At 34.9% G+C, this 27,085-nt stretch overlaps 1 protein-coding gene across 4 annotated transcripts in view; it reads left to right on the top strand.

Moving 5' to 3' along the window:
- bon (tripartite motif-containing protein bonus) overlaps positions 1 to 24,916 on the top strand; it is a 115,980-nt gene extending 91,064 nt beyond the window's left edge. For all 4 annotated transcript variants that reach the window (XM_081739151.1, XM_081739152.1, XM_081739149.1 and 1 more), the window contains 2 exons: positions 4,258 to 4,410; positions 10,826 to 24,916. In XM_081739151.1, coding sequence (XP_081595277.1) covers positions 4,258 to 4,410; positions 10,826 to 10,987 — 315 coding nt within the window. In that variant the 3' untranslated portion in view covers positions 10,988 to 24,916. The remainder of the gene's footprint in view (positions 1 to 4,257; positions 4,411 to 10,825) is intronic.
- The last annotated feature ends 2,169 nt before the right edge of the window (positions 24,917 to 27,085 follow it).

A 27,085-nucleotide genomic window follows, 5' to 3' on the forward strand; every position in this document is an offset into this window, starting at 1 on the left:
CTGGTTTTCCAACTCTCTGTAGTACTATCACTGCTATCCGGTTTTCGTAATACCCCATTCCATTCCACCTATAGGGTTACGTATAAAAATATGTCCCTTTCTACAGGAACACTCATAATGAGTCATTCCACATTCCAGCGCCAGGTTCGTTCTCCTTATAACGAACAGTATTGTGGCCTCTGAAACTCCGCAGAGGTATTATAGCAAATACTAGGTGTAATAATAAAACATTTTAATAATTCCTATTTGGCTTTCATATTTTTCTTTTTTTCTTTCTTTTTTTTTCCCATAACATTTGAACGCATTGATTCGAAACTTTTATTTTTAAAACTTCATTTCACAATTCAGAGGCAAAATGGCTTATTATTCTTTCTAGGATACGTTGTAATCTTTGATATATGACTTATGTAATATTTTCAGAATTTTCGAAATCTGTTTTTCTGAGAAAATTTTCAAAAAATTTGCTTTGTAATTATGTAAAGGTTGGTTTTGAACACAGGTCTAGATTTACTTGTTTATAATATGTAGCAATGAATATACTTCAAAACAAAAAGGGTTCATCATCTGGGCTGAAAGTTTTATATATATATATATATATATATATATATATATATATATATATATCAGAAATGATGATTTCCCCATTTTCATTTTTATTGTCTCTTAGGAGATGGATATAGACATCTGTCTACAAATAATTGACCCAAAGAAATTGTACATCTTTCAAAAGTGAATAATTGATATCCCTTTGATTTTTTCAGTACTTAGTCCAACTGAAAACTGTTATAACCGATGGTCCCGCGTAGTGTAGTCACCAACGCTCTTGCCTTTGGTGCGAGAGGCTCTGGGTTCTATTCCCAGTGGAGGCATTCGGTCGGAATAATGTAAAAGCGTTTTGAAGCCGGCCATCCTGAGTGAAGTCTCCTCATTTACAAAAGGAAATTCTGGGATGGTACCAAAATGAAAATCCCAGGCCGTTTCCTTGCTTCCGCACTTCACCGGATAGTGTGATCGATCGCCAAGGGACGTCATACCTCATATGTGATGAGCTTTAAATGCCATAGATGCCGAATGCCTAGAAATATGATTCCTAATATATATATATATATATATATATATATATATATAGTGGTCCTTATTTTCACATATCTGAAATTTCAACCTCTGACCCTTTTTCGTATTGTTCCTTTCTACGAAAATCAATTTTCTGTGAAATTTGAATCAAATTGATTAATATTTAGAGGTGGCTCAAGCAATTTGAAGTGTAGTGCATAGTCTGCCGCAAAGCAAAATGTAAGTTATATATGACACGCTATCGCGTTATTATGATTATTCATTCCATCATACATAAATTAATGATAAATAATAATATTAAATATTAACAATGATAAGTATCCTTATCTATAGAGCGCTTATGTCAGTGCGAGTGCATCCAAAAAGAACAGCAAAGAAAATTAATACCAATAACCCAAAAGATTTACGACATATATCACATTGTTTGGAGGGTAACCAAAATCTGCAACGTCATCATGGATAAGCATAAGCAAAAACGAAATAAATAAATAAATAAAATCCTGATGCCTATCTCTAAATAGATCTACAAATAAATTGATGCTCATGGCCCCAAAGAAAGCGTTACCTTCTGTGACCCGCCCATCTCCGGATGGGAATGAAATTGCACTTTTAACAAAAATGCAGAAGTTGTAATTCGAGTAGTGCGGAAGAGTAAGATGGCTAGGCATTTACAGGAGCTTCTAGACACACCTGCAGAAAGGATAGAGGGAAATAAATATCTTCAGTGAAGTATGTCTTCGCCCACTTTCTGTATAGTTATAATTTTCTCAAAGTAAAGATCAAACGGCAGCAGTCAAGACAGTGGAGCGATTTGAAGACTTCTGGTCCCGTTCTAGCATCCCTGTCAAACATCGTCAAGATTCGATAAAGAAACTTGAGGATCTTTTCTTCCAGTGGAAAGGAATTAAGAAAAATGAGAACCATACAACCCAGATTCAATAAGCCAATGAAGCCAAAATTTCAGCATTGGTTGAGGAACTTTTTGACATCGCATTTTAAATGCTATAGATCTGATGGGTGTTGAAGAAGACAAGATGTTTCTACAACTTCAGCAGCAGAAGGAACATACTAGCTATATTAGAAAGTCGAAAAGGTGCTACTTCAAAGAGAGAAGAAAGTGAAGAAAGAAGAAACACTAAAGAGGAGAATTCAAGGATCCAAACTTGAAGATGATGTATTCGAGAAAACAATGTTAGCGAGCAGCAGTAGAGAAGAAGAGGAAGATCTAGGCTCCAGTGAACAAGTTGATGTTCGACTTCAAAAGCGAGAAAACAAAAGTGTTATTCATCTCAGCTAAATGCAATGCTCGATAGGAACAGATTCAGAGATAGATGTGTCATGATTCTCTTCGAGGCTTCCAAGGCCTGTGGACAAGATCCCCGGGAGCTAGTCATTAACAGATCAACCATCCGCCGTCAGCGGCAACAATATAGACAATGTAGGCTGCTACTCTCATTAAAGAGTCATTCAAACTAAACAGAATTTTAACAGTTCACTAGGATGGGAAGCTAATCAGTGATACTAGTAGAGACAATAAGGTAAAGAGGCTGTCTATTTTAGTATCGATCGTGTAGGAGGACTACTGCTCAAACTGTGTACAGTAGTGTAAAAGAATGGGGTCTGGAAAACCTGATCCGTGCCATGTGATTTGATACTACCAGTTCCAATACTGGCCGTTCATAAGAAGCTTGTATCATTCTTGAACAACTGTTAGGCCATAGTCTTACTTCGGATATCGATATCACATCCTTTAACTTATACTGTATTGTTTATATTGTATTGTCATCTGCCTTTGGAGCTTGCTTAGGATCTATCTGCTCAACAGATGTTCTCATGTTCAATCATTTCAAGCAACAGTGATCACAGCAAGTAAGTCTGAAATTGCTTTCTCAGACGATTTTGCAGCAGCAGCAATTGGCGATATCCGTTTTATTATTATTATTATTATATATAACAACCGTAGGATCATAAGCCCTGAAATGATAACTGCTCTTGTTGATGTTAATCTTCTTGGGAAATTCACCATCTGGTCCATCAGTCCATCAACCAAGATCAAGTTCCTACCATCTGGGCCAATGCATCATGTTCGCTGAATGGAGAAGGCAATCTACAGTCTTAAGGTTTGGTTGTTACGTAGTCAATTTAAGACGACAGAGACAGTCGCAGGGATTGCGAGAACTCACATATTTCTCGCAATGATTTATGTTAAATTCTCGTTTCTTGCACTCCAGGCTTCTACAATAGCTAGAAGTGATCTCCAACTCCTTGCTTATATTCAACGTGAGATTGGTGAAGCAGCATCACACAAAGCGACATGACATCTGTGATACCTGTCTGAAGATTTGACCCTCGTTAATCTCTTTGATCCAGAGTTAGATTCTAACACAAAACGAGCTACGATGCAATCTTCAGTAGAGATGGCAGGAGGAGGTCTATCAATCCGAGCAGAGGTGGACTTGGCGATTGTAGAAAGAAAGAAACTCGTCGATTTTTTAAACAAAAACAAGCAGAAATATATTTGCTCTTTTTGGCATCCCAGATGGTTTCTTCAGTGAAGGCCCTGATATGTGTAATGTTAGGGATAGCTTTAAGGTCGATAAGGTAATTGTTTTCTCATGAGCAACCACAAATGATCATGCAGAGCGTGATGTCACCCTAATGCGAGAGCAACTTAGTCAGGACGCTTTAAGACTGAAGAACAGTTGCAGTATGTGATCAAAGTAATCGAGCATGCACGGGAAAAGTTCCTTGTTGGAAAGAAATCAACTTTTCTTCAGAATCAGTGATTGCACACCTATAAAATAAAATAATGAAGTTACTCACAATCGGAAAATGTTGCTCTTCGGTAGAGACTATTCGAACATTTTTGAATTTACATTGTTTTACTGTGAATAACTGAGTGTGTGAAACATATATAATACTCGAACAATTAGCTTTTACATTGACAAAACTTTAACATTGTTGAACCACCTCTAAATATTAAAATTTTACGCGATATTTTGCACATATAATTTCTATATGAAAATGAAAGTTTTAAAAGGATCAGAGTGTAAATGTTTTATTTTGAAATTTGAAATATATTTTGAAATATAATAAATTTGCTTTAGTATTCTATGGATGCATCTCTAGCATTACAAATAGTGGGTTAAATTCGAAATATTTCTAAATTGTTACCTTTTTCAGTGCGAAGGCTACTACGATGTTATTAAGCGGCCCATGTCCTTGGATGTTATAAGGAAGAAAGTGGAACAGGATTCTGATCAAGTTTATAAGGACTTACGTGAATTTGTAGATGACGTTCGTTTGATATTCCATAACGCTTGTATTTTTAACGCGGTAAGTACATTATCTTCGTTCTAGGTATAATTGTAAGTTACGTGTGTTTAAGAGATACAGGGATTATAAATTCAATGAAGATAATGGTCCAGCTTATACGAGGGCCGTTTGGAAAGTAACCTCCGATTGGTTAAAAAAGAAACACCAAAGTAAAGAAGATTAATAATTTATTATATACATCTCAAAACAACTACTTTGCTCTATTTTTCAACAGTTTCCATAAGCATTCAACCATTTACCATATCTCTGCACTACCTTAGAAATTCCATCAGCATAAAAATCTCCTGCCTGTGTCTTGAGCCAGCCTGTGACCTCTGTGTCACTACGTCATACAAGGCACGTCCAGAAAGTAAGTTCCGTTTGATAATAAAATTAAATTGTGTACAGATACAGAAAAATTATTTATTGCACAAAATTCTACAACTCTTAAACTACTTTTCCACATAACTGCCGAAATTTTGCAGGCATTTGTCGTAGCGTGGCACAAGGTTTTGTATACCTTCTTCATAGAAGTTTGCCGCCTGTGTCTTCAACCAGTTGGAAACAGTTTCTTTCAGCTCGTCGTCATTGTTGAAGTGTTGACCGCCAAGGAAAGACGTGAGATGTAAGAACAGACGAAAGTAACCCTGCGATTTTCCTGGATCTTGTCATCAATTGCGTGAACCAGTTCTTCTGTAACCAAAGATGGACGCCCACTTCGTTCTTCATCGTGCACTTCACTACGTCCTTCATTGAATTGTCGGAAGGACACCTATCTTCTCACCATTGAGTCACTCATCGCATTTTGTCCGTAAACATCGGAAATTTGCCGATAAATTTCACTTGGTTTCACTTTCCTGGCATTCAGAAAACGAATCACAAGCGGCGGGATTTTCAATCAACACCGACATTGTAAACAAGCACAACAAAGCGTACGTGCCTGACAGCGATCTCCAAATGGCGCACGTTTCTTCTCCTTAATACAGAGCGTCTACCGCGCATGTGCGTAACTGCGATCGCAGCGCTGCAGCGGAGATAAATTGAAACAGAACTTACTTTCTGGACGTGCTATGTACAACACAGTCCTGTAAATTTGTGGAAATTCATCGGAAAGGTCCGAGATCGTGTAATATCGATTTTCACGAACTTTTCCATCAATTTTCTGAACGAGTTTATCAGTGACCACTGATGACCTGCCACTGCTCTTTTTGTCATGAATGTTTGTGGGTTAAATGAACGAACCTATTCAGGAACAACTTCATTCATCACTTTTGATCCATACACGGCACAGAGTTCCCAATGAATAGCTGCTGCCAAATATTGTTTTGCCGCAAGAAAACGTATAACAGCTCGCACCTCACACTTGGCGGGGTTTTCTGTTGCAGCACTACATTGGGACGCTACAAAAGTGATCAAACAACTAATGATCAAACAACTTCACTCTACCACAGCTAGATGCAAACTGATCTACCGCGCGCGTCTGTGTAAAGATGGTAGCAGTCCTGTTAATTTCTTGGCCAGGTTGTACGTGGGCCTCCTATGGTGTTAACAGGACTGCTACAGCCATAACAGGAGAGTGTACACACCATATCAGAAACTCCAGCCATTTCGTACAACTACTACACAGCATCAAGACAAACGCAGATGACATCCTCGTCAGCTTTGATGTGGTTTCTCTCTTTACGAGGGTGCCACTAGGAGATTCTATTAAACTCCTGGAATCGCACTTCAGCAAGGATATAGTACATCTCTTCAGACACACCCTAACGTCTACCTACTTCAGTTACCAAGACAATTTCTATGAACAAAGCGATGGTGTGGCAATGGGCTCTCCTCTCTCTCCAGTAATAGCAAACTTCTGTATGAAGCATTTTGAACACAAAGCGCTAGAAACAGCAACATACAAACCTAAAGTATTCTACAGATATGTAGACGACACATTCGTCATATGGCCCCATGGCAGACAGAAACTCGATGAATTCCAGCAGCATCTGAATTCTATACACCGCAACATCCAGTTCACAATGGAAGCAGAAACAGAAGGAAGACTCCCGTTCCTAGACTTTCTCGTATACAAGAAACCAGATGGAAGTCTAGGCCATTCAATCTACAGGAAACCCACGCACACTGATCTCTACCTCGATGCGACCAGTTTTCATCATCCTGCACAGAAGATGGGGGTGTTAAATACTCTAATACACAGAGCATACCAAATATCAGATCCAGATAATATAAGCACAGAACTGTCTCACCTGGAAACGGTATTCAAATTCAACGGATATTCGTCGAAACAGATCAAGACAGCCATGAGAAAATACAGTAGCAGAAATTGCACCACAAAAGAGGACAACACGGCAGACAAGGAAAATATTGCAGTTATTCCATATATGGGAAAAACCTCCAGCCAACTAGCAAGACTATTGAAGAAATTCAACATCAAGACTGTACACTGCCCTCCACCGAAGATCAGGAGTTTACTACCAACTGCAAAAGACTCATTGGGATTAAAGACACCGGGCATCTATAGGATCACCTGTGAATGTAACGCCACTTACATAGCTGAAACGGGAAGGAACATTGAAGACAGAATGAAAGAACACCAGCGACATACCAGACTTAAACAACCGGAAAAATCTTCAATAGTCGAACACTGCATACAATACAATCATACGGTTATGTGGGACCAAATTGAAGTACTAAAGAAAAGCAAACAGTTCTGGGACAGGAAAATACATGAATCTCTATTCATCCGTACATACAAGCCATCCATCAACAGAGACGAAGGTTATCATCTACCTGACATCTGGATCCAGCTTCTCAGTACGAAAAGAACCATCAGCCAATCAGAGAACAGTTTCCACCAGCAAAATCAGAGCACGCCATTGGCCAACCAATAGAAATACAGCAATTCTTAAAGACTACAATATAAATTGTACGACCAGCACACTCCAACACATAGCTCTGAAGATGTTGCCGCTGTATGGTAGCGAAAGCTCAGCACAGCAACACTCACTCTGGCAGCAATCCCGAGAACATTGGATTAAATAGGAACTGGTTTGTCTGCAACTGTTACAGCTATCTCAGTGTTCGAGAATGCTGCCAATTTCACCATAGCTTATGATTTCATTAAGATCAGATAGAAGCTTAAAAATTTGATGGACTTGGATTTTAACGTCGAGGGACAGTGAGTCAGTGATTGAGAGCTCAGTTCTGGTGCGAGAGAGTCCTCTACCCTACTTCAATCCCAGAGTATGTGAATTTGTGGTAGAAACATAGTCTCCATGGTTTCCTTCAGACTGTTACATTTGTTCTTGACAGTAACATTCCACAGATTTTCTTCAAAACAATTTCCTTTCAGTAATCATTTGCCTCATTAGCCTGAAGGGTATAATTACGGAAATTAAAATTATAGATTTCATTTTTCGAATTTTCATGTAGCATGGTTTTCGAGAAAATACATTTACTTGGGGGATTAAACTGGTTTGAGATATTCTAGGTAGTGCAACGCATTTCTACTTGTTGAACTCATAGAAATAGAGATTAACTGATTGCCTTTTATAACTTGAATAAACGACTTTTAGAATGTAGGATATTGAGTTTTAAAAAGTCTTCATTCAATAACAGAAATATATATCCATGTAAACACATTTTTCAATGACTCACTAACAAAAAGCTAATTTGAGAAGTAAGTTTGGTATAGAGAAGAGGTGATCCTTCATGGGTTAGTGAAAACTGTTCACAACGAAAATTTAAAGCGTGGGCGTCTCCAGCTAGCCCGTTAACCACTACGCTACCTGATTTTCTCGCTAAACAGCCACATACCATTTACTCTTTTAAGATTGTACTTTTAGTAAGTGTAATTTCATCTTTTAGACCATATAGACTGCACTACAACTCTTGTTGTGTTTGGACAGCCCAGTACTTCGATATTAGGTTCTCCAAACGCAACAAGAGTTGTGTTAGTCGACGTGGTCTGAAGTCTCTAATGAATGGTGTATAAATATTCAGGGAGCGAACTGGTTAGTAAGCTGGAGACCTGAGTTAGTTCTGTTCCTACACTGTCTCGCTCTGAACTTGCATTGAATTCTTGCCTGTGAGTATTGATTGATATGTGTTGTGGGAAGCCTGTCAGGATTGGTTGATATTTTTTTTTATTTACAAACATGATTCCAGATAGAGCTGAAGGCCAGTTTATACTGAAATATCTAACAAATCTAAGAAATGGTAACATAATATAATAATAATAATAACATGTAAGTGATAACAAGAAAGGTTGACAAAAGCTGACTAAAGTTTATCCACTAAAATGACGTTGTAGTGCGGAGTTATATGCTGCTTCAGAATTAAATAAGTCTGTGGGTATATGTGATATTTTGTTGTATAGTTTAGGAAGCCTGTAGAACAGAGAACGTTGAACTATTGAAAGTCTAGGTCGTACTATATGAAAAAGGTATCTGTTACTTGTTTGACTGAAGGGAATTCGGAAATACAGTTCTGAGAGTAGCGTTTCGGACCTGAGTTGAACAGGTGAACAATATTCCAATTTAGGACAAATTATTGCCGTGTAGAACGTTGCTAAAGAGAGGTACCATAATCTATACAGAAGTCCTAGAAGACGCATCAAATGCTTAGTGATAGTGTTTAGATGGTCTGTGAAAGTTAGTTTTGTGTCAAAAGTAACTGCGAGATTCTTATGACTATTGACTTTCGTAATGAGCAAAACCATTTATGCTGTATGAAGTGTGTACAATATTTTCCTTTAGCAGGGTGTCTACTAAAATTCCAAAATGAAATTTCGTGACTTTTTCGTGACCTTTTCTTTACCAAATCATAAAATTTCCTAACATTTTTAAGAGCGAATTTGCGTGCGAATTAGGCCGAATTTTCATCCATGCGATAGAAACGTACTTTGCTTGCGATTTGGTAGCGTCTAAAGCCCACCATAGATATTTTTGGTGGTGAATTTTGACGTTTAATAGAACAAAATTTTCCAATCTGTACTTACATTTGTACAGTTTAAAAAAAAAAAAAAATCATGACCCAAAAGCTAAATTTCGTGACTTTCATGACCGTTTTCTGATTTTGTGACTTTTCATGACATTCGTGACTTTCGTGACCGATAGACACCCTGTTTAGGGAAAATGTTATGGATTTACTCTTATCGAGATTAACTTTTAGGAAGCATGTGTTACACCAGGAGATAAAATTACCAGTGTTGTTTTGAAGTAGCTCGAAGTCTTGCCGTGAGATATATACTTCCCGTCCAATACTTGATTTTGTAATGTCCCTGGGAAGAGTTCTTACCATCTTAGTATTATAGTATTTCAGAACTTGAAAACTATTGGATTTCTGATCCTGTATTCGGTCTATTATATCACAGGTTATGACACCAGAACGTGTTAAGAAAACAATGAAAACAATATTAATGATAGAGACCAATCTTTCAAGAGAGCAGTCAGCTTATGATAAAATTCTTAAGTTTAGCACACATAATTAAAGAAAGTGAGAACCCCATAGTTTATCAATTAAGAAAAGACACTTTGATTCCCTTTAAAAAGAAATATATATTGTTTTAACAAAAGAGAGACTGACCAAAGCTTAAAACTTTACTTTATTTTAAATTATAATTTGTAACTGTTTCGGATAACAGGGGGCTTACCAATTAATGAATCATGGCAAGGAAGTTTGAATAACATAGAAAAAAAAAAAAAATAAAAAATAAAAAATAAAAATAAAAATAAAAGGCCCTTATAAGAACCGAAAATGAAGGAAGTGATTAATTGGAAAGTGAACACGAAGACTTATAGGATTGGCTGAAGGCCTCGATAAATAAGAAAAATAAATAAATAAATAAAAATAAAAAAGTACAACAATGACTCTATATATGACTATTAAAAGAATTTAAAATTTTTTTATAACAATGACTATATATATGACGGTTAAAGAATTTAAACTCTGTTATAACAACATTTATATATATGTCTGTATTTTCATTAATTTCGATCGTGTCTGAAGAAGGATATGCTAGATATCCGAAACAGTTACAAATTATAATTTAAAATAAAGTTTTAAGCTTTGGTCAATGTCTCTTTTGTTAAAACAATTAATCCAAAGCCATGAATAGTCTTACTAAATATATATTGATTTAAATTTTAAAAAATTGTTTAAATTTTATACAAGTCAGCAAAATTGATTTTTTTTTAAATATTTTCGTGGGGTGAAAAATCATGATCTTTTTGAGCCCTGATGTCTTTAAGGAGTATGATAATGGAAAATCAATTTATTCCTTCTATTTTCACTTATAATATGCATTCAAAGTGACCTATTTGTTCCTAAGATATGCTGTTAACTTTACATGTTTTAGTAATTTTACGACATAGTTTTTTTTATTTTTTTATTTTATTTTAAATAACTATAACACTTATTTAATTTGTAGAAGGAGAGTCAGATCTACCACGATGCCAAAACACTTGAAGAATTCTTTAACCAGCTGTTAGAGAAGTGGCTTCCAGCTTATGCATACGATCAGCATATGGAATCAGATGACGATTTCACTTCTCCACCTCAGAGAAAATATCGAAGGATTCGCATGGAGTGAAACCAGACCCGATCATGTTTGGTCGGATATTTAAATATTTAAACCGAAGACTGAGTATTGTAAGTGGTAGGAGGGTTCTAGGTACATATGCTTTTATTATGACACTGCCTCGAGAGTAGTAGATTTCTCTGAGAGGATTGAACGGAACCTAATTTAGATTCGTCACAATTTGAGGAAGGATGTGTGAGAATGAATTATGTCTTTTTATATATAAATATATATGTACGATTTGTATTACACAGTGTGTTGTATACTAAGTACAAAATATCCTACTGTTATGTTAATACATGTGACATACTATTCGCTAAATGTGCCCATTGAGAATACTTGAGTTACCAGTAGAATGAGATGTTTATTCAGATCAGTATTTGGACGAATGAGAGGGAATTTTGGAAGTGTGGGCACCTGTATTTAATTCGTATACACATATATATTTCTACAACTAGTTAGGGATGAACGTAATCTTATGCAATCTCTGCCAGTAGCAACAAATGCATTTATATAGGTGTTTTTTTGACATACAGTGTTGGCTGCGGAATTTGGGACTACTGTTTATGTCCATGCTATGTTTGTATGTGTGTGTGTACGCTTGAATTTAGATTTATAGACAGTGTGCTGTGGAAATGAATCCCGAGTGTGTGAAATAATGGCATATATTTTGTCTCATGCGTGGAGCAGCTACATTTAGCGTTAAAGTCACTGTTTCACCATATGTTGTGTAAACTATGTTGAGATGTAATTATTGACATAATGACAATTGATTGGTTTTTGACATATATGTCTTATTATAAAGGTAACGTAAACTACCTTTTCCCGAGTGGCTGACGTGTGTTTGTCAGTCAACATAAAACTAAGTGTTTTATGTTAGATAGGTTGAGTTCTGTAAGATAAATATGTAAGTGTGTATATTAGAAAAAAATCGTTACATGTATGTATATCTTGAAACTAAAATATAAGATATGACATTATCTTGCTGGAGACTACATACAAATGCAAATAAAAGGAAGGATCATATTGAGTTAAGAAAACAGAAAAATAGGAAGAAGGAATATTGAGTGAAAAGAAAGTTAATTAAAAAGTTAAGTTGATCACGTCCACAGTTCTCTTTAAAGCTAAGAGCTAGGATTCCCATGCCAAGCGCGCTCGTTTTCCATGCATGTGTTCATGGGTTCAGGCCTTGTAATGTTACATTATTTCAGACACAAACCCGAAGAATAACTTGATTTTAAATATCAGATCCCGTCGCTCATTATTAGGGCGATCTCACATTCATATGGTCTGATATCTCTGTAAATACTAGTTCCTGAATCCGTAATAAATCAGTATGTCAATCAACTTCATACTAGGCAAATACGGTGATTGTTGGTAACCACTTCGTTGTCATGTTGTCTTTATTTTGCAACCTTTATTTTTTGGTGCCTTTTTAACTGAGATTAATGACTTACACATGTGGGTTTGGGAGGCCATTTTGTTTTTTTCCTCTTTTTCACCTCGCCAACGAAAGGTAGATGCTCCGAAAATAGACACTGACCAACTGCCTGCATATGGTTCATTGCTTCTCAACGTAAGAAAAACGATTTTTTGCTGAAAGAGTCAAATAACAAAACAATACAAACCATTCGAGGTTCCAGGCTACTTTTTCCTTCGCCAAAACATTTAAGACATTGCATTCTTTTCTCAAGTGACAAAGAAGACCAGCTTTTACTTACCCCGTATTCTGGCCGAGAACTATCAAAACAGCTCGAATTTCTCGGCAACAACGGATTTCGGAGAAAATATCTGTATCATTGCCGTGTAGTGGGAGGAGAAGGGTAATACCAATTTCCTATACTACCCACTTAGGCTTTTAAGCTTTTGCGAGATTAGCAATATTTACGTAAGGATATGATTTGACAAAATGTATTTATGTAATTAGAGGGTGCCCATCTAACCATGAAAACCATGAATATGCCGTAGATTTTTTATACCATGAAAAAACTGAAAAAAGCCTTAAATTTTGTTATCAAACATTGAAAATATAGAAAATTTTCAAATAAATAGAAAAAACACACGAAAAAGTCGTTTTTCGGACCCGTATCGGGCGGTTTTTATTGTTGTGCTATCAATGAAGGTTATTTTTGTAAACTTGCGACCGAGTAACTGAAAAATTTTGGATTGTGAATTCGATTATGTAGTTCGAGTGGGTCCATGAATTCGTAAAAAAAAATAAAACATATTGCGTCCAGATGCACTTCTGCTACACTAAATTGTTTCGACAATCTCAGTTATCTTCGTCAGTGGGTCAGAAAACTAACTTTTTTCCCCACTTAAGGCTTTTGAAATTTTTCCTTTAGCAAGTTGAAGATTGATGAGGTTTGAACTCTTATCAATGTAAATCCCTTGCACTCGAACAACTCTTCTTTATACTTCACACTAGAACTTCTTTGGTAACGACATATGTAATGGACAACTTGTCTTGTAGAATTGTGTTCACCGTTGAAGAACACTTAAGATTACGTGTTTTTTCGACTTACCACTCACTCGAAATTCCTATTAAGCAAAAGGTACCCTCATGTCCAAAATTATTGTCGCATATCTATAACTATCTTCTTGTAAGAATATAATTAGATAATGATTTTGCGGGGTATTTTTAATACTTATACTATGTGTATAATCGGGAAATGTATATTTGTGGTAAATTTCATAGGTAAAGACTTATAAATATGAAAATTAGAATGAGTAAAACAAAGTGTTGCTAAATGGACAAGAAAGTTTTATTTTCGTTTTATTGTTCTTATTTACTGCTTTTTTGACATGAGATTTGCCACATACATGCCTTTGCCGATTATACATATACTAACATTATAAGAAATACCGGGCGAATTTGTTATCAAATTATATTCCTACAACAACATACGTATGCAACAATAATTTTGGACATTAGTGTACATACCGATACGTATTTTTTTAGTGTTTGTAATTTCAGACCATGAATCTTCCTATAATTTCTTGGTAAGCACTTGTGTTAACCTCAGGGGAAATTGTGAATTAATCTTCCGTCTGCTCAGTTAGCTATAATCGTAGGAATTTCATGTGAGTGGTAAGTTGATAAAGCATGTAATCTTACAATGGTGACTATAATTGTTACGTGATTTATCGGTATAGTCCGTGCTGTTACTTTTACTTTTCTTTCAAAGTTATTAAAGCCTTACCCAAACAGTTCTCATTTTGCTTTTTTGCTGTCTTTTAAATTCTGTTATACTTCTCGATATTCCGCGCTACGTGTCCCTACTTAACAATTAAAAAATTACTACTTTATTAACTGTTGCTGAACATTTTACAATTCTTTCTCATTTATCTTCCTTTACTCAGTGGTGCCCCCCCTTATGTCCATGACGCACCCCCCGCAATTGTCTATCCATAGGTGTTCTTCCATGAAAAAAAAAAAAATCTTTTCGATTAATTTTTACACCCCCTCAAACATATTTATATAGATTTTTACCCCCCTCCCAATATTTCAATGACGCAGTTTGCGTCATAGCCCCCCTTGTGGGCACCCCTGCTTTACTTATCTTGAGAGTTTGGAATGTTTTACTTTGCGTTTTCATGCGTAGTTTCCAGCAAAATCGTGGAAGTATCTTGTATTTTAATTTGCATGCTCCCATTCTGGGTACGTCGTTCTGTATTTTGGAGATTCTGTGCTTTCATTTAAAACCTCGAGTCGGATTTGAACTAAAATTAATTCTTAATGTACAACATTTTAAATGCCGTCCCTTCATTCTCTTCTTTAACTTATTTCCTTATTATTGGAAATATAAATGCGAATCCTTGATTAAACAAAAACTAATTGCGGCGTATGTAAGTAATACGATATATTGAGTAACTTAATTTGCCCTATATTGTATAGGTACTTCACAAATGAGGAGTTTTTTAATTCACTATTTAACGGCTTCTGAATCTTTGGGATGAGCTTTGTAGGATTATGCAACAGGGTTCATGCAAACTGTAATTTTTTTGATGGAATTCACAATGTAAAATTAGTAGTTTCTATCAAAATGAAACATCCATTTTTTCTTATTTTATTATTATTATTATTTATTAATGTAATTAGAAATACTCTCGTTTGAAAATAAATTCCACAGATGTCCATAGTCCCAAACACAGTTTTCTTATTCGAAAAGTTATTTCATTATTGGAACAGATATACGCCATTGGAACAAGGAAGCTATTCCTATCGGTAATATATTTAAAGTTAACCTGTGGCGTACAAAGTAACTACATGTGAATACCTTGCAGTATATTGAATATACATTCTGATTCTACGTCTTTTTTTGCGTGTAATGGTCTTTAGCATATCTAAGGCAATATTTGTGCTTCGTGTACGGCAATTGAGAAATAACTGTATTTTGCTGTAAATCGGCCCGGAGTAAGAGATTTACATGTGAAGTCAGTAAACTAAGGTTTTACAATGAAAAACTGTTTGTAATATGATTATGGATTTCAGTTTTGTCATTTCTTAAGTATATTTTTAATTCAGTCCACCATTTTTCAAATAAATTTTTACTTTATACTGATCCCTAAAATAAAGAAAACTATATGTGTAGTTGCAGTATCTGTTCCTATATCGTCAATAGATTTACTGGTGACTGAGGTTATTTTAGTGTCACCACTTAATAAGTTTAAATAAATAAGTTGATTAACCACAAATTCTGGCAAGAAATCTTGCCATTTGTATCAAAATGATTTATAAAAAATTATTAAAAATTGCTCGCATTAAATCAGTTTTATGAGGAAAAATTCGATAATGAATTCCTAGTGTGTTGTAGGTTTTTTAAGTTAAAAAGTTTTAGATCGACTACTACCATTTATCGTTAAGTTAAACCAAATTATTTATCATTATTCCATTAGCTTGCTAATATTTATTGAACGTTCAAACAAACTTATCGTGATAACCCTGTAAAAGATTATGCTAGAGACGCAGGCGTTTCTTTCTTCCATTCTTGTGATGTCTGATGAATGTATACTTTTTTCTGTAGAACGTTATCCGGAGAGACGTTCCTTGGTAAATACTCAAAACAGAATCAAACATCATTATGTCCGATGATAATGAAAGCAGAGAATCTCAAAAAGTTTTTTTTATAAATATATATTAAAAGTGCTTTGTTTTATTATTCGAAAATTTTTATAAATATATGTAGATACCTAATATGAAAAGTCCAAAAGATATATGTATATTGTTCATTGATACATGTAATCAATACAAGGAGGAGTAATGGGTTGGTAGTGTATGTCAGTCACTTCAAATAACTAAAATTCATTGAAACTATATGTCAGTGACGGGATTTTCACATATTCTCTCTTATATTTAAGAATAAATGACTGATAGTATAGTATCGTATTCAATATTAACCATTATTGATGGTTGAAGTGCCACAGAGTGTTGAGTGTTTCTCGGAAGTAGTTAAAAATCACTTTTTTATTTTATTTCGCATTGCGTTCTGCTGTTAGTAAAGGTTTAAGATACACAAAATGAAATATAATATTCACAGATTCAAGCATAGTAGGATGTTTTAGTTTAGTTTTTTCTGTAAGAAATAACTTACTATGAAGATAATTTTTTAAAAGTATTCTTTTGTTTTTTTAAAACATGTAAAAACAATGTATTACTAGTGTTTGCAGGTGATCTGTTTCGAAGATTGAATGAAGTTTCAAGAAACTGCTTGTTAAAGATAAGCGAGAGCATTTTCTGTAAAAATACGATCCTGTAGGATATGCAAGAAAATGATTATTTGTAATAATTTTACAGAGACTGTTACGGAAACTGATACACATAGTTGAAAACACATGTTACCGAGTTGAAAGTAAAATTTTTATATGCAGAAAATAATATTAGTGAATACTACGTACTTCATGACTACATACATGATAATTTCATAACGACATCATGAAAGACATAGTTTTTAAAAGTAAATTCGTACTGTATTTATTAGTTAATCTTTTTTTATGTGTGTGTGGTACTTAAAAGCCTGACATACTAAAAACAATACAAAATTTACTATTTTTTCTTTTACTTTATATATATAAATGAAAGGAGATAATGAAATGCAACTTACCGTAATCATAGATAATGTTAATTCTACAACAGAAAATATGAACCTGAAGATTTTTCAGTGTTGCTATCCATAGAAATTACAGTGTTGCCATAATAAAATTTCCCCCAAAGTTTAAGTTAAGGCAGAGACTAGAGGAACAAACTCAACTGCATTTTATTACCTATTATGTTGTCTTGTAATCCTATAAACTGCTTTTTAAATAATAGTTGTTTTTAGTACGTAATAAACAAAATAGTTTTAACATATAATTATTAAAATTAAATAATAATGTTATTTAAAAAGGAGTTCACAGGATACCAAAACAACCTGATACGTAATCAAATGTAGTTGAGTTCGTTCCTCTAATCTCTGCGTTAACTTAGATTTTGGGGGAAATGTTACTCCGACAACACTGTAATTTTTATAGAAAGCAACACTGAAAATTCATCAGGTTCATATTTTCTGTTGTAGAATACACATTATCTATGAATATGGTAAGTTGCATTTCATTGTCTCCTTTCACTTATGAAAAACAAGCAAAAGAAAAAATAGTAAATTTGATATTATTTGTAGTGTCAGGCTCTTAAGGAAATTCAAATGCATCCTTTTTCACCATGTTGTTAATTTATTTATAGTACGTCACGTAGTGCACTTTCAGAAAACGTAAATAACCATACTTTTTTTTGAAATACAAGATAATGAAACGTGAGTTTGTAAATGATGTTGATAGAAATATTATATAGCGAATATTGTCACACCAGGCTTTCAAACTCGTTTTCCTGAAGATAAAATTTTATTGCTATTTTTTTTTTTCAATTGTTTGAATGATTTTTAATTGTTGCTATTATCCTTTTATTGATTTCTTTATACATTCATACTGTCTTCTCGTACCGTATTCTCATTATTGTAAACGACTCCAGTAATGGCTGTTTTGTCACACACCTTTTTCGAGGCGTTTCCTCAAAGCAAAATACTTTTCTTCTTTCATTCTTTAACCCTTATCCGGGCAACCGGGGCCTCCCAGGCCCAGTAGCTTCATTTTTCTAAAATTTCTCAATAACCATACATATTTCGAAGACACAAAATACTGAATTCTTCTATCTTTCGTCGAAGTTAAAATCATGAACATATCGAGTTGGTAAAGCTAATGTTTTTTTTAAATTTAATTTGAAAATCTTTTCCTGACGTAACCGGGCAACCGGGACCTAGGAGGCCCCGTATAACTTTAGTGAAATTCCTGTCAAATATTAGATTAAATTGCCACATAATGATATATTGAACATGTGACTATTGTAACCTTTAGTCGGAACAGTATGCGGCAACAGACATTGAATTTTGAGTGTTCTGCACTTAAAATATATACTGGGCCTCACACGCCCCGGTTACCCGTTTACGTTACAAAAATGTCTTGCCGGATAAGGGTTAAATGTAATTCACTTTTGGAGCCACCTGTACCAGTGGCTGCGACAGTTCTTGTGATTACAGCTTCTTTCGTCAATAACTTCGAAGTAAATCAGTTTGGATACAATTTTATATTGTTACTAGAATACTTCCCTGTTAAAGACAATAAGTAAGCATCACTTGAATAATATAAGTGTACAAATCGACTCAAGAGAATGTACGTCTTCCTAGCCCATAACGTTCAGTGCGTTGCGGAAGAAATATTTTTTTTTCTCTCTCTCTCTAACCAGATTATGCTCTAGAATCACATTAAAAATAGCACATACAATATATTGTTTGTTGGTGCAGCTGCCAGCAAATTATGCGTGCTCCCTTATTATATTCGTTAGATGCCCGTTGATCTAAAAAAAAATAGACCAAATTTTAGTATATAGTTTTGCGTTACGCACACAAAATTTAATACTGAAATTAATTCGTTTTCAAGTTACTGGCCATGTATGTTGTCAGGTATTGGTTTTCGCTTACGTACGGTTCATTAACTTCTTGGTAAATCAATAATTTTAAAATGTTATCATAAGGTTTTCAGGAGTATAATGTAAGAACGTTTCTTTGTTGTGTAACTTTTAAATTTCAAATATTACAAGATTTTTTTAAACAAGCAAATAATAAATTACATTTATTTTGAACGTGATTGCACAATATTACAATTGTTATTTCTTTAAATGAAACCGTGAGTGGAGCTAGGTGATCCAAGCTGGGAAGATGTTTAAAATTTTATATATATATATATGATCACCAACAAAATATGATAGGCCGTGTTGATTACGTTCATGTTGTTATCATAAGAGACATATATATATATAAACATACACATAAACAGATATATATATATAAACATACATGGATCAATGGAAATTGAAATGAAATGAAATCTTTGAGTTTTACCTCCCACGGTTATGCCGGTTGGGCTAAAGGAGACGGTGATTATGAGAAATCAATGAAATGGTGGAATGAAGAAAGGGGGAGGAAATGGGAGAACCCCGAGAAAACCCACGCACACGGTGTTTGTCCACCACAAAGTTCACTTGGCGGGAGCAGGATTTGAACCCGGGGCTCAATGGAAATTAAATTAAATATGCATAAATAACTGAATCTAACGAAAAGTTTTCACTGACAAGCGGAATATATATATCATGACATGAACGTAATCAACATGGTCTATTATATTTTGTTGGTGATTATTTTGCTATTTTTTTTAAATTGCGCAAACAAAGTTCACTATGACGAAAGGAAGCACATATATGTTATGATGCACATTTTATAATAGTATATAAAAAAAATAACAGTTATTTTGTTTTTCAACGGGTTTTGTGTGAATGTAGCAACAGTAACCATCCTTGAAGATGTGTTTTTTTACGTGGTCGCGTTTTCGATTAACGGAGTGGTGATCACATCACACTTAAAATGTTAACCACGTTAAGAAAATTACGGAAAATATTTCAGTTACAGCCCCGACTATGATTATGTAAATGTAGTGAATTTATGTGTTCGTAGTCAAATAATCTTTCAAATGACATGAATCGCAATATCAGAACGTACAGATCGGAAGATATTAGAAAATATCCGGAATAAAAGTGAGATTCGTTTCATCATTTTTTTGCAGTCTCCTGCCGTAACTCCTACAGTTTAAGAAAGAGAGAACAGTTTCTAGATATTTTTGTAGACAACAAATCATGCAAATTCAGTGTAACCCAATAGATAGTATCGGAGAAACTAATGTTACTCATCATCCCGACAGCTTCTTCGAAATCATTATAGTCAAATATGATGTTTTGTACTCAACACTATCTTCATAGTCGGAGCAGTTCGATAATCACTTCTCTACAAATCTTAAACCATCATTTTTAACAGCCGTGTCCACGGGTCCTCTCTTCTTATTTCTATAGTCTGACGTTTTCTTCCGCTTAAATTGCTAAAGCTTGTTTCCTTGTGACGTTACTATAGGAAGGCGACTTAATTTTCCGATTCAACGAAGTGAGACGTATTGAGACTCATTTCCTAGATGATGGAATGTCTTGTACGTTAAGCAAAGAATTTAACGCTTTTTCTTTTCTACCACTGTGAAGGTTCGTAATTATCGTAAAGTCCCTGAATTGCACTGACCATAATGTTTTCAAATGGTGGTAGAGCGTTCACCCTGGTGCTTGGGTTTCCTCCCACTTTCTTCATTTCATTCATTTCTTATCATTACCGTCTGCTTTAGCCTAGTCGGCATAACCAAGGGACGTAAAACTTATCAAGATTTCATTCCATTCCATTTTCGTGTAAATCTGTTGTCAGAATTGAATTTTCTTTTATTTATTTTTATTTTATTTTTTTTCAATTATAGCAATTGCGGCAAATGCGAGAAAACAAGAAAATTACCAAACCTTCCCATATTTTTTTTTTCTTCATATATGCCCGTCTACACGCGCTGTGATGTTGACGTATGCTATTTGAAAAGATTTGATTACAAAAGAGAATAAGACAGTATAATTTTCCTACAATGTTTTAACGGAGAGTACAGCTGATAATTCCCTCTGATATTGTGTGGTAGCTGTGTAATATGCAACATATATCGTCGCATGAGAACCAGAGGAGCGTAACTCCAAAAATGCAGTTTTCTTGTTCTTCATGTTTGGACATAATTTTGAAACCCCCACTTGGTGTAAATGGAACGTAACGCCATCTGTTCTCCTTGTCGATTATCTGTTGTAATGTAGCTCAATTACCATCTTATTAAAAACACAACTTTCTGACAAAATAAAATTTTTGTTCTCTGGCCGGTAAACCTACGAAAATGGAGTTACGTTCCTCTGGTTCTCATGCGACGATATATATATATATATATATATATATAATATAGGTTTCAAGAGAAGCGTCATGTAAGAGGGGAATGTATGCCCATTTTTGCAATAAGCGTGTAGAGTTTCTAGATATCCGAAGTCTTGTGTTCTCGTCCGTAGGGAAGATTTCATAGAAATAAGGAAGATGTAACTTTAACACTCACTGTAGAATCTTCAACAGAAATACATTGTCGTACATATATTTTTTGTAAATAACTTCAGAATTGAATAGGCTAATTGCGCTTCATTCGGTTCTCCGAAGTTGTTGACGATAGCTAATGTATGTTATGTTTATGTATTTTGATGGCAACTGTCCCAATTTAAATTCGAGGTAGATGATCATGATATAAGAAATACTATTTATTATATATATTACACAAGTTTCATTTTGAGTTGATACAGTGTTTTTGCGATAGCTATATAGTCTTTAAAGTGGACAAATTGAGTCTGTTTGGTAAAGGAAACTTGATAGGAAGGCTTAAAACTAGAAAAAGAAAGAAAAAAATATTGTAACTTTTAAAATAGAAAAGGCGTGGATTCTTCTAGTATTGACATTTGTTGAGGTTTTGAGGTGTAAAAATAATCTAATCATGAAGAAAAAAGTGTGGATGTATATTCCTTCTGACATAATCTAGTCAAGCTCATGCAATTCACTGCTTTCTGTACAATGGTATATATGTATTTGTGTCGATCAAAAACTTTATATTATGAATTGAAAGCTGTTTGTCGGTGTGTATTGAATCAAGGATGCCTGGTTGAGTATGTTTTCATTGACGAATAATTGCCAAAATGCACTCAAACAGGTAAAACATCAAAGAAATATTAGTGTACCTGGGTTACATTATAAGAAAAAATACAGAAAAATGTTTTTTTACACTGAACTTTTAAGAACAGGGTTGTCACATGCGTGCAAAATCAAGGAAAATTAAAAATTCTAATTTCTGAATTACTAGAGAATTCTCATTAAGTTTGGCTCACTTCACTAGAACATGTTTCAAACTTTTTGTGCGAGGTCTACGTGAAGAATAAATTAAATAGTGAATCATGGTCCAACTTAAAATCGTCGCACTTCGAACATACGGCCTTTTCTTCGTAAGAGTATAATCGTATATCATATATATATCATCATGCCTTCGAATACCAACTGTTCGTACTGTACGCATTCTTGCGTAAATGAAAAGTAAGGAATTTGCGTATCTAGTGGCACAGTGATTTACTTCATTGGAACAAGTTAATGCAGTAAAACTTCTAGGTTCCAATCGGTTTTTGAAGTGGGCCTGCAAATAGGCAACCACAATAATTGTTTCGATAAATTAAATCACTGAGCAAATAAATAAGCAGTGTCCTTAGTCTTTCACTTGATATGTTCGAAGTTCTTTAGTACCCAGTCCTCCTCATCCCTTCAAGGAAAATAATAATAATAATTTCTGGTAATTTTATCTACGATCCCTACGAACTGATAGCACCCTAGAACGTAGGAATGATGATGAAATAAGATTATTTGGTACGGTATTTTTAACTAAGGAATGTGTCATGATCATATGACAGAACTAAGTTATCAGGTCCTATTCCGCAGCTGAAAATTACACGCCCGAATGTCTTACACTTTTTCATAGTAGATATATATGTAGTCTTCTGTCTCTTATGATCTCTAAATTTAATATCGCATTTTGTTTCGGGACGAATGTTGCTTGGAATGACACGTAATGTACTAATTCTTACTTCGGGAGGAGAACTGCTTCCGTTAATTTCACTGGAACGCTTTTTAAACTTTACGTGTTTTCATAATTTTGTGACTTTCATCTTGTGATCTTCCGTTCCAAAAAAGAGGGTTAATATTTTGCCAAACTTAGCTGATTAAGAACAGTTTTTTTCTTTCTCAGGGACCTTTCCATTCAGTAGGAAGAAGTTACTTTTGATACGTGTGTTCGGTATGAGTAATACTATCCGTGACCTCCCTATGTACACTGTATTCTCTTTCATAGGTGATACGCGTTGGTCCATCTGTGGTTTAAAGGACATAATTTCGGTTGAGCCGTGGTTTCATCTCCCAACATTTGGAAGTACAAGTATCAAGAGGCACGTCGAGAAAATAAGTTACTAGATTTTTGTAACATGTATATGCTTACATCTGTACATATGTGAACTACTTTTCCATTAGTGTCATTCCTCTCGATGCACTAAGAGACGGATTAATTTTTTTATGCCTTGGTGAAAAAGTCTGTCGCCACCACTTTTGCCCAATTCTTTATATCTACCTTCACTTCCTCGTCAGTTGAAAAAATTTTTTTCACCCATGTGCATCTTCAGGGAGGTGAACCATCGATGGTCTTCCACTTCTTTGCTCATTGTGCACATCACTGCGACCGTTTTCAAATTCACGACACCACTTAAACACACTCGTACGATTCGTAGGTCCTTCGCTATAAACTGATTTGATCTCGTTAAAAACTTCAGACCATTTTCCCTTCACAACGAGATAACGGATAACGTTGCGAATCTCGCACTTGGTGGCAGATTTTACCGACATCTTTCACAGGAGACGTTACTGTGGCCACAGTTTTGGACGTACTGATGCGTGATTGGGCTCGCTGGAAAGGATAGGTACTAACCTACACGGCAACGTGACCAACATAGCAATAACAAATTCCCTCTATCCGCGAGGGCCCTAGTACCCTTATTTTGTGGACGTGCCTCGTATATATCGGCGGCGGAATTACGTGGTACATAGTTGAATAATAATTACATTGAGGATAAGGTAAATTTTGATAGACGCCATGTTGTAATTTTAACCATGATAAAACTAATTTCGTAGTATTTAAAATATAAAAATAAAACTATGTATAATAAAATTAGATCATCAGAATTTATCATTTTCATACGTGGGATCTATTACTGTTTGAATTGATAAATGAAATGCATTCCTGTAAATCAGGAAAGAAAATAATTATTTTCTTGAAAGGAAAAAGTAGAAATTTTGGAACGTTTTGTGACAACCCTAAACAATAAATATCCAAAGGTATCTAAATAAAATGTTTTTAGTTTGCTGTAAATGTAAGGAGAGAATAAGTGAAAAAATGTTACGATGCTTAATATCCTTTATGCCTTTCCAAAACCATTATTTAAGTATAGAAAACAAGAGCGAATTGTTTTTATTTCAAATTTTAAGTTACTGTACTGAAAATTGCTGTAAAACATAACTTAAGAATGAACTGTACATATTTATCTGGAAGAATGATGTGAATGTCTTGGTATTTTTCTTTGTATTAGTAGATTTTATACGTATGTAATAAGATTATATATATAAGTACTTTCTATTGTTCCCCGTTGTAGTTTATACTGATCCCTGATATATATGTATATCTTCTATATGATTGTGTACAGAAATGCTTTTGTGTTCTTCTGAAGCACGACGTTATATCAGAAAAGAAATTTCCCAAAATATGTTCTTGAGATTCATTATGTTATTGGCTTTCAAATAAAAAGTGTTACATTATAGCGCTTTAGAAAAATGAATATATATATAATTGTTGTAAGTATACGGAAGCCGGAATATAGGATATGTATATGCATCTTTTGTTTTCTTTATTGAACACGGTACAGAAATTATCACCCCATCAATAATCTAAATATGTGCTAAGGTTCAAAATTTGAAACATTTTTGTTGTCTGAAAGTTCTACCCGACGCCATCTAATGTTTTGATTTCCTTCCGGCTCACAGTGGGCTGAAATCCCAAAGAGCTGGTCAAAATATGAAAACGTTGGTCAATTTACATGATATTATGAATATATAGGTGAGGTAGCTGATGATGATTACGAGGACACACACCAAAAATTCAAAATGGCGGATCCAATGTGGTGAACAGGCATTTTTAAAAATTCTCCAAATATCTGAAAACTAGTTTCACCATATGTTTGAGGTCACTGATAACGACTATGAAATTAGAATTTCAGTAGCGGATCTAGAAGGAAAAAACATGGGGGAGAGGGGGGACCAGAACCCTAACTGATAGGATATCACGAGTTTACTAAAACATTTCAAAAATATATAAATAATAGCGTAAATTATTTCTGTTACTCAAATACTGGGAGTCTAGACACCCCGGCCCCAGACTAGATCCACCACTGCAGAATTTCAACATTTGAAATGATTATGAAGTAAACTGCAATATAACAAAATAACATATGTATTTATTATTGCTATAGTGTCAAATTACTAATAACTTACAGATTGGTATCATTGACATCTATTGGGAAACACACGCATAAATTTTGCAAGAGCACCTATGGGCAGCTATTTTTTAATTCCGTTAGCGTCTAATATTGCGTGTGTCGTAAAATCAATATGTCGATAGAATTTCGACCTCTTTGAACCTCTTAAGGTGACCACCTAAAAGTTTTAACTAAAACCAGTTATTTTTACGTACAGTTCGCAGCACGGAGTCCAGTTCGAAAATTTTGAATCGGAAATCTATCAGTGTAGTGGCGTTGGCGTACTTTGAATTTGCCTAGAGAAAACTCAGGTGTTACAAAGGACTCTGTCACGATAGTCATGTGACATCTTTCAACTAGTTACGAAGAAGTTGTTCCCAACGTTCAGGTAATTGTAGGATATCGTTACGGAAAAAAACTCGAAGTTTTCAGCTGCTCATCGTTTTCAAAGGATGTATCACGGAGTGCATTCGACAAGACTAGAAAAGATCGTAATCTGTAGGAGCCACATCTGAGGAATACGCCGAACGAGTAGGAATCTCCTATTGACGTTATTGAATGGCAATGATTATCATGTATGCTGCATTTCCCTAGTGTTGTCCATGCTGATGATGATGCCTTGGCGTTTATTCAGCCTTTTCTTCTTCAAGCGTTAGTTGGAGTTTATTACAGTATATTACAGAAGTGATGGTACAATTATGGGCTAAGAGTTCATTGTGGATAATTTCTTTCATGTTCCGCAAGACACAACATTGTCTTCTTGGGATGCAAATCGTGTTCAGGACGTGATGTTGCCTTTCTGTGTGGGCTGATATATTCCTTTCTCTGCTTGAAGTGCACGTACAAGTACCATTTCTCGTCTTCGGGTAACAAAACGTGAGAAAAACTACTAATGATGGCGATAGGATTTGCGATGGCGGGTAAGCAAAGAACGACAGATGGCAGCACGCTGGTCCTTGTTTGCACTGAGTGAATAACCCAGTTTTGAACGTATCTCATGCGTTGAAGGTGACGCACAACACTTGCCTGTGCACTGCCTATCTCCGTGGCCAATTCCTGGGAGCTTTGATGTGAATCACGATGGATGAAGTTGTTCAAATAGTACTCGTCAAAATAGAAGGGGCGAACAGAATGTAGGACATCGCTGAAGTCAAATTTTCCACTCGGAACTTCTCAAAACATTTCCAGACAACAACGCACCACGTTTTCTGTCCAGTTTCCTTTAACTGCGCAGTCCCTCCTGGTCACACATTCATCTTACAGTTAGCAATCCCATCGATGACATTCTGTTCAAGCACATAGCGAATATTTGGGCACCAATGTCCAAGCCGAATTGCCATATAGATGATGATAATGTCAACCTAACTATACTTCTCAATTAGAAATATTCTGAGAATTTATTATTATTTTAATTTTCGTAAATATGCTTTTAAAAAATATCGAGACAACTCTCAAGTTTCATCAGTAGGAAATATTAATAGGTGTAAGTAAATCTACTAATGCATTATTTGCAATTAAGTTGTTTTCCC

Source organism: Thermobia domestica, chromosome 14 (assembly GCF_964235325.1).
Source record: "Thermobia domestica chromosome 14, izTheDome1.hap1.1, whole genome shotgun sequence".
In the NCBI taxonomy this organism is placed as follows: Eukaryota; Metazoa; Arthropoda; class Insecta; order Zygentoma; family Lepismatidae; genus Thermobia; species Thermobia domestica.